The sequence below is a fragment of the Vespa crabro genome, chromosome 18 (genome assembly GCF_910589235.1).
Source record: "Vespa crabro chromosome 18, iyVesCrab1.2, whole genome shotgun sequence".
Taxonomy (NCBI): Eukaryota; Metazoa; Arthropoda; class Insecta; order Hymenoptera; family Vespidae; genus Vespa; species Vespa crabro.
In genome coordinates, this window is record NC_060972.1 from 5,071,261 (window position 1) to 5,081,103 (window position 9,843).

Consider the following 9,843-nt stretch of genomic DNA (forward strand, 5'->3'; position numbering starts at 1 on the left):
CGATTATTTTCAGCGCCGTCCTGCGAACGCGCTTCAACGATTTCGTCGGCCCTAGGAGACGAATGGATGGAACGACTAGAACCGTTTCTTTCGTCCTCGTTAACTTTTTCAAAAGCCATTCTTCCGAGATGCCGCGTTAAAGGATCCAATTTAAATCTATCGATTCTGTCGTTCTTTGATGAAGAATTTATGCAATTTTTTTCTTTTTACGCCCGTCACTCAGAAAGATCATTTCGAATAATAGATTGTCCTTTCCGTGAAGCTCGTAGCGAATTAATCGAATAAATAAAGCATTCGCTGTGACCTCGTCGTAGCTTACTCTGCACGTATATTATAGCCCACGAGATTTTTGTGTTGGAAAAGCGATTACGAATGAACGAGCTGAAACAACGCTATGAAAGCATCGATTTTGAAACCAACAGGATTTTCCATGTCAAATAGAGGGATTATTATTATCAGGAAATGTACAACGTTTATAATCGGCTGGTTCTACGTGTGCGTTATGATAACAGACGAACGATCGGCTCAAAACCAGGAATGGAACGAATGAGAGAAATAGATAGATGGAGAGATAGATGGAAGGTGAAAGGACAAGGTATAAAATTTGCAGAAAAAATCATCAAAGGTATAAATCCATTCGATGGAATGAACGAAAGATAGAGATCTTTGAAATTTTCACAAACGAAAAGTATAGATATACACCTACGTAATACATAACGATATCGACTTTGCCAATGTTTGCATAATCAATTCGATTATGTTAGCATTATAGAGCTTAAATAACAAAGGAACTATAATTTGAGCCGAAAAGAGATTGGAGAAACGAGCGAGAAACGCGAAATACGATGTTCTTGTCGATATCTTGAATTTTTCTTTGCTCGAGAAAAATCGAAAAAAACTTAAAAACTTGCGATCGATCCTACTAGTTTCTTTTTTTTTTCCGTCGTAGTCTACCCTCGAGATCGTTAACTCGCGACCTTCGACGAACTGGCAAAAGAAAATGAAAGACACGATTGCCTCGCCTTTTCGCCCCTTCCTTCGAAGAAGAAACGTCGCGATATTTTATGGGAAGAACTCTTTGCCTTTTCCCATCCTTTCGACGCTGTGTCATCGCTTTCTCTCTCTCTCTCTCTCTCTCTCTCTCTCTCTCTCTCTCTCTCTCTCTCTCTGTCTGTCTGTCTGTCTCTCTCTCTCCTGAGAAAGCATCTATCTCTACTCACCCTTCCCGTTATTCTCTCTCTCTCTTTCTCGAAATTCACTAAAGCTCTTTCCGCTCCAGATATTTCAACGAAAGAGAGCGTGTTCCTACTGGAGTGTAGATGGTTTGTGAATTACGCCATGTCCCGCGGAGAATGCGAATAGTGTGGAAATTGTACCGAAACGATAATCCAAAGCCGAAATATACATATAGAGTAGATATAGGTATATCTATGTTTTACGTACGTGGTTGCATAAGCACCAAACATAGCATTCACAGTATATAGTACTAATTCCTTGTAACGATAAAATACGTTTCTCCCCCTTGCTCTCTCTCCCTCTCAATCTTCTGCCACCAGACGCCAAAGTTTATTTCGTAGGACCGCGTATACGGTGAGCTAGGGAAGGAGGAAGATAGATAGAGTTTATCGCGAAAAGCGCGTCTCCGGACGCGACAAGCGTGTCTTCGAGTAGTACGAAAAGTTCAACGTATCCGCGACTCGGCGCAGGAAGACCAAATTTCCGCGGAAAACTTTCCATCCAGGCTGGTGCCCCGCGGTAAATGTGGCCAACTTGGTTTCCCCCTCCCGCCCTGCTTTCCTCTTCATTTCCATAATACCAGCCAACGTCACTTAACCTCCATGAGGGTACTAACGCGTTTTAAACAGAGAACGTTCAGTAGAAGCCCAAAGAATTGCATCGTTCTTATTGTCATCTTTCTGTTTCTTTCTCTCACTCTCGAATCACGTTTGTCTTCATTCGAGTTTGCCGGAAAAGAAGAGAGAAAGATAGAGAACGTGTCTATCGAAAAACAAGAGAATAAAAGGTGCTAAGAGAAATGGGAGTATTAGAATCAACGGTAACGAATACAAATAGAGAGAGGTGAACGTATTTTGTTAAGGATAAAGGTTTGGAAGAGGTCTACTTTTTCCTCTATTTTATTACATCTCTATAATATAATACACAATGATATCTATTATAGCGTATGCCGAAATTTTTCTAGACGATGAGAAAGAGTTTGGAAAGTTTGGTACTATTTGAAAAAAAATCATGGTTGCTTGTCAAATTTTTGTGAAGGTCTCGTATGAAATCACCATAAACGAACATTCGAATGTACAAGGGGATCTGTTGAATAGATCGAAAGTACGAGCGACTTTCAAATTCTCGTCACTCGATTTTTTTTATCGAACATCGCATTATTAACGGAGGACGAGCACCATCGATTTTACGTCGATGGTGTATAGTCGGGAGCGAACGCTAGAGATATAAGCGCGCTTGCCGTTAACAAGCCATACTACTTTTTTTCCAAAATTTTTCCCACAGCACAGTTGTCCGTTCGTCGCGATAAGAATTCCAACATAAATCGATTTGAGTGAGAGGAGAGAGAGAGAGAGAGGACGGACCAGTTGGATTCTCGAGTTCGGCAGGAGCAAGGAGGAGGACGTGACTCTGATAAAATTCTGTCATTTTTATCGATCGGTCGTTTGCAGATTCGTTAAAAAATGAGCTCTCGGTCGTTCGCTCGTGATTTGCTCTTCTGCACGACAGAAAAATTGCTCATACGATGACAAGGAAGTTGTCTCTCCCGTGGCTGTCGCACGTTTTTTTCTTTATTTTTCTATCCGAACGTTCGAATCCCGAGATAGAAAAGTTACGATAAACTCAGTCGGATTCATGATGTGATTCATGATGGAATTCGAGCAAAAAATATTCGATTTATTTGGGGTATTCCGTAGCCGATTATGAAACGAAGTAAATTACCGATCTCGGAAGGATGATGGTGATCAGCTCGAAACGACGTCTTTCCGAAGGGATCGCGATTTGTGCCTCCATTTTCTAGCTCATTGCGCTTTTTGCGAGAGAAACTCGGCTTGATTTTGCGCGCCTCTTTTTATATCTGCTTTGAGAAAGACAAAGATGGAGGACAAAAAACCGTCGTCGGCGAGTGGAACGCGTTGGTGCTAATTACGATTATGCCGGACATTCCATGGACAGTAGCTTGTCCCGTCTCTCCCCGTTAACCTCGTTGTTGGAAAAGAATAAGAGGGAATGTAAATTATCGCGAGAAATTAGCCTGAACCTGTGCTCGCGCGAAAATCTTATGGAAATGCAAAACTAAAACGGTCTTTCCTGGGGAACGCTCGACTTCCGTGGAATTCGCTGTTCGCGTAAATTTCTGTTGGAAAGGGGAAGAAAGGGATGGGCTCGAAAGTAGAAGGTCAGTATTCTCGAGGCACGCGCGGCTCCAGGATCGGGAAGGGCGAAAGGACCAGCACTCCTCGAAGGGATGGGGTTGGTCGGACATTAGAATTCATGCGGAGACATTTGCGGTCCGGCTCCTAACGACCGACCGTAAAAAGCGGACCGAAGCCGCCAAGTGGAAGGCAAAAGAGAAACGTCGAGAGCTACGTTAAAACGTGGGAAGTAGGAAGGAGAAGAAAAAGGACATATGATAGATGGTATAACGAATCGTTGGTACTCTATCTTCGGTCTTAATAATAAAAACAAATTCTGTCGTTATAGTTTTGAACGAAAAGTAAGGAAATTATCCATCAAACGCATGCGATTACGTTCTAAATATTAATACGCGCCGAACGTAAGATCGTTCCTAGATACCTGCATATATTTCAAAGAAGAACTACTTTACTAGAATCGCCTCTCATACTGTCATCTTTTTTTTACGTCTAAAATGCATCAACCACTTTCGTTAAGTAACCCATAACGAAACGTTCACGGATTCTGGATTATACGAATAGGAAAAAAAAAAAAAAAAAAAGAAAAAGAAAAAAAAAGAAGAAGAAAAAAAAAGAAGAAGAAAAAAAACACGTTCGGAGAAATGAAGAAAATACGAAAGGAATCGGGAGAGGAGAGGATCGATTTTAACAAGTTTAACAAACGTGCTCTCGTTAACTTTCAAATCGCGTTATGGTCATAAATTAGCCGTCAAACGGGACGTAGGAAGATGGCGAATTGTCGGTGATTAGTTACGGAAGATGGAGCCTTTATTCTCGGAAGCCCAGCTCGATGCCTTTCGAAAGAGCAAAGGTAAACTTTCCGCGGACTTTAGTAACTGGATGGAAGTTCGGACAGAAGATAATATCCTTCCTACACGATATTCTTAATAACCTGTCTGCTTCGTCGTGTACGGATTAATATCGAGTCTTCAATGGAGATTAATATCCTCTAAATCTTTGGATTAATGTGATATATAAATATATACCTACGTAAATGCATAATATATATATAGACATATAAATATATAGACATTTCTCTCTTCCATTTTTATACAAGCGATAATTAATGCAAGTAATCGCGAGTTTCGCTCTTCAGGAGAACCTCTTTTTTTAATCCATTTAAAACGCCATCACAGATTAATGCTCATTCCAGATCGAAGGGAACGGTAAAAAGGTATACTTTGTTAATAGGATATTATCGATTTAGCTCGACTTTGCACTAGCCCTATTTTCTTCGTGAAGCGGACGAAATGATTGGACTCACTTAACGTAATTAACCGTTTTAAAAGCGAGAGGCACGCCCTTATCGATAGCTTTACAGGAGCGATTGGACTCTCGCTTTTTAAAGCGAGCTAGCTTTAACTTTGCTTTGGGTACCTATTCCAAGCTTCGTCGACGTTCCCCCGAGACGAAAGCTTCGACATGGCCGACTCTTCTTTTCTCACGAAAAGCTCCGTTTATTAATGCCGATGAAAATTGATCACCGAACAAGGTGAGCACTCTTCAATCATCAATATTAATTAGTCCGTCACAGACTTGGTACAAATTAAGAAAGTTTGCGAGCGATAAAAAATTGGCCTCCCTAGAAAAGCGCAAGAAAGTGAGAGGGAGCAAAAAAGAAATAGAGAAATATTCGATTCGTTGACGTTACCGATTATGCTCTAAAAACAAATGAAGAAAGAAGGTTGATTATTGAGAATCAATAATCGAACTTTGAGAGTCGTAAGCTCGATGTTCAGCTCAACTTCGTATCGATCGCAAGGCAAGGTACAACTTTGAATTTCTGCGATGGATAGGTCCGTTCTGTTCCTTTGAGAGTGCTTTAAAGAGAGAAAGAGAGATAAATGCATATTTAAGTATCGATCGGTTCTAGAGACCGCAACGAGTCTCTATGATCTACTCTCTCTCTCTCTCTCTCTCTCTCTCTCTCTTTTCTCGAACGATTTACGTGACGATCGCTCGCCAATTTTACGGTCTATCCATAGTTTATCCAAATCCCTCTCGGGTAATACCTACCTTCGACCACCTCGATACTCCCACGGGAGATGTCGAAAATGTGTGGGCAAGTGGGAGGGAAAAAAGGAATAGGAAATACGAGGGCGCAATGTTTAAGTAAACGATTATATTGTATCGCGGAAAATCGTGTGCGTATAAATGCATATAGGCTTTATAAAGTATCAGGAACGATATCGCGAGGAAATACAATGATCGATCTTTAACATCTCGATGGTATCTACGTTTCTATGGAACGTAAAATACGTATTCTCGTGTTTCATCTAATCCTCTCTCTCTCTCTCTCTCTCCATACTCCTGTTATATCGCAATTGAAGTAATATTGGCATTCTTGGAGCATCGATACTATCTATCTGTTTATTCGCGTCTACGTTTCATCGCGATTGCACGGTAAGATATTTGTAGCGAAAAAGAGGAAGAGACGAGTACCTGTGCGAGAGAGTTTCTCGGAACGATATTACGATTAACAATAAATCGGGAGAAAAACCAATCGAATCTAATTATCTTTTCGTTCTGACGCTTGAGCCTGAAATCTCTCTCCCTCTCTCACACTTTTTTTCTCTTTTTCCCTCGCGTTTTCTCGAAAGCAAAGAGGTAGCTTGTGAACTTTTAAGAAAGAAAAGAACTACGGCGACTTGCAATCTAATTCGAAAGTTTTAAATCGAAAGCGTAACGACTACGGCTCATAGTTTCTCCATCCAGAGATATTTTCTTTAAAAATGTACGCAACGTCCCCGAGTCACGATACGCCTACTATCCTCGTCTTTTTCTCTATTATCTATTTTCATTTCTTTCCTCTATTATCGAGTCTATTTTCGAGCGCGAGATATATTAGAACGTTCTATAATTCTTGTTTGGCTCTTTGGAAAGAAGTAGTTTTTTTCCCCCGCTGAAAAATCACATCAAAGATGCTATATCCACGGAAAGTGGTACGCTCGTCTTAACGGAACGTAATAGTCATCTATCAACTTTCGGTGCATATCGTATAATATCCTGTAGGGGATCCTATGGCTATGCGGTAACTTTCTCTGGCCAGTACCAGAAATCTCGACGTCTGGAAACTGCAAGAGAGAGAGAGAGAGAGAGAGAGAGAGAGAGAGAGAGAGAGAGAGAGAGAGAGAGAGAGAAGGAATGTATATGAGGTGCCAGGTTGCCAGCACGCCATCCAGCCAGCCAGGGCCGGCATAAATCTGCCGAGGGCTCCCGAGGGTATTTCCAGCTTTTTTCTCCCCTGAATACCCTTTCCACGCTACCCTCTACATAGTCGTCGCTTTTCGCAGCGCCAGTCATCGTCCTCGTCCTTCGTCCTTCCACCATCCTTTTTCTAACTCGGCTCTTCGCTCTCTTTTCTCTTTTCTTCCTTCTACCACAATATTCTCGTGCCTCCCTCTCCCCGCGGCCACCGCTCTCTATCTTTCTATATACGTATATCCTCCTGGCTTTTTATCTTCTTTCCCTTTTCTCTCTTTCCTACTATCTCATTCCCAACCCACCCCCACCCCCATTCCCCCCTCTCTCTCCCTCCTACTTTCTTCTGTACTTTTTATGCGGAAGAACAATGTTAAATAAAAGATAAAAAGAGATACAAATAATATAAACGTTTAAAAGGAAAGCATTAACGAATGGTACTCGAACGTCAGTGAAAATTCAGGAGAATACTCCTTGGAAAGAATGAGTTATGATATCGTCCCGAAGAAATGAAAGAATAGAAATAAAATAGAGCGCTAGAGCGAGAGAAAAGCCAAGAGAGTTGCCAACGAGAAGGGCAGTCATCGTTTAGCTGGAGCATCCGGTGAAAGCAATTTAAGCAGCGCGCGTTTCGACAATAGATTTAGCAGGTAGTAAACGCGACCAGCTATGGGATTATAACAGTAGTGGCCTCTGGCTTTGAGGGTTGTAAGGGGGGAACAGCTAGCATTAATACAATTAGCGCAGCTTTGCTAAGTACCGTAACGCGCCACGATCTCCATATCCGTTGGACTTGGCCCAAATACTCACGGATGTCGCTTACGGATCCGCCCAACGTTACAAATACACCCCTTGTCGATCGATGTTATCGTCCTATCTGATAGCAAACTGCGCTCTAATAATACCCTTAATGATATATAATCGATTTCGACACGATCGATAACACCGACTAACAATAAGATATTTGAGATTGAGACGATTATAATTACCATGTAACAATGATAAATGAAGTAGAACGAATAGACGTAGATCGAGTTAGAACGGTACGATTATTATAGCGAATTCCTGATCGAACGAGGATACTTTGAGACTCGTCGGAAATGTTTTCAAACCCGAATGCACGTCGACATGAGACAAAGAAAGATTTCACCGGTCGAAGATCAAAGATATCTAACCCCTTGGGTTGAATTGCGTCGTTGAAATTGTTATCGACGTTTCACGCCTATTCATAAAAGACGCGCAAGATAAGGGACAGGTGCACGATCGCGAACGTTATCAGCTTCGGCGAGAGAACGAACGAAGCAATCTCGTGACGACCTCGTTATATGGAAGGAATACCTCAGGAGTATACGCAAAAGCGAAGGGGTCGAAGACCGATAAAGATGCGCTCTCGTCATATTCAATCGCTTTCCATTTATTTTCCGTCTTGATATCCAACCTATCCCCGATTTTTCTTTCGTTAACCAATATGTCCGGAATGGAGAATAATTTTGTTTTATAAATTCGCTCTATCAACATTATGCTATTTTCAAAAGGTACCAAATTAATTCAATAAAATGTCCAATCGTCTCTCTTGCCAATGTTCTTTCTCAATAAAGAATTCGTATCGATCCGTTTTATCTTTTATTTTTAGCTTTACGATGATAAATGCATGCCTTCGTTAATGCTATATTCTCTCGAAAGATTATTCTTCCAATAAACGATTACGAAAAGGATAATGCCCTTGACAACGCTTTTATTTTCTCCAATGGTTATTCAACGAATACTCGCCAATGTTGTTTCACGTATGAATTTTAAAGCGTTACTATGATCAATACCGTCAAAGGTACGACTTTAATCGATATTTTATTACAAGTAATATATATGATTCATACGACGACAAACTTTTTTTATTTTTTGGGTATTATTTAGCGGAATGTTGACGGATACGATCAAAGTTTCATATCGATCACGTTTGGCACTATAACGAGATGCATTGGCCGCGTACCAATTTATTATTAATTTGCAAAGGACTTTTTCCGTTTCCATTTCTTTCCCGTCTCCGCGTTACGTCTCGTATACCTACTCACGTAGGTGTGGAGAAAAGAAAAAGGACGCAAAGATACGAATCTCCGTTAGAGGTAAATAGAAGGAAACATTGGTTATTTCGCAATGGACAGATTCGTGGAGGACTCAATAGTCCTCTGTGCGTCGAAGCCCTCTTTCCGGCACGTACCGTCGCGTCTCGGCTATTGTTGATAACTCGGCCATTGGCGCATTTCTGACATTCCCTCGGGTTCTTCCTACCTGATATCGGGAACAAAACGCTCTGAAATCGATTTTCACAGTGCGCGATGAGACGCAAAAATGAGTCTTCCTTGTATAGACCTCGCTCGTGCTGAACAAAGACGAAGACCGTGTTTCGTTCTTTTTTTCGATTAAAAAAAGAAAAAAGAAAATAGAGAGAGAGAGAGAGAGAGAGAGAGAGATTACTATCGTCGAACGACCGCAACGTTGCAAACGTTGCAGATGCAATCCATCCCTGAATCTGCGAGTAATTTCAAGATAACATACTGGATCAGACCTTTATTATCTTCCTAATCGTAGGTATACGCTGTCATTTTCACTTCGTACAAAAAGCTCCGTTTTGCTCCGTTGGGATCACGTAAAATTCTTTTTACTCACTCAGACGGGAAAGTTTATAGGCGTCCGCTGTGTTAATAACGTCAACGAAAGCTTGTAGCTCAAACTTTCGAATGGTTGTGTTCTTGTTGTGGTTGAACATGGCGAACCTGAAGGCAGACTGGATCTCGTCCGTACCCTGTTCGAAAATGGCACCTGCAAGCAAAAGTACAATATAACCTTAATAAATGTATATATATAGACGTTCCATTTCGATACGTAGTGCTCGGATAAATACGATCAGGTTGGCACGTAACGATGAGGACAAACGAAAATAATGAAAGAACGCGATTAAGACGACGCATCGCGTACTGTCACGTCGGATAACAGACGTCGAATCGTGAAATCAATCGAGTATGATGATTCGGGTCAGCGTTTGGTGTGTATCGGATGTCCAGTTATATCGCTCCGTTTACCGATAGCCCTACATACGATGTACCTATGCAGTCCGACGTCTGCTCGATCACCGATGCCGCACGAGCCTGCTGTAATTACGATCGAGCCATTCGACGTTAATAGTTGGGTACTAATGCGTACCGATATCAAGCTT

General features: G+C 41.4%; 1 protein-coding gene across 7 annotated transcripts in view; it reads right to left on the reverse strand.

Moving 5' to 3' along the window:
- LOC124430313 (glutamate receptor 1) overlaps positions 1–9,843 on the reverse strand; it is a 130,367-nt gene that overhangs the window by 45,812 nt on the left and 74,712 nt on the right. For 6 of the 7 annotated variants that reach the window (XM_046976671.1, XM_046976672.1, XM_046976675.1 and 3 more), the window contains one exon: positions 9,297–9,449. The exons of the other annotated variant lie outside the window; for it this stretch is intronic. In XM_046976671.1, coding sequence (XP_046832627.1) covers positions 9,297–9,449 — 153 coding nt within the window. The remainder of the gene's footprint in view (positions 1–9,296; positions 9,450–9,843) is intronic. 7 annotated transcript variants of the gene reach the window in all.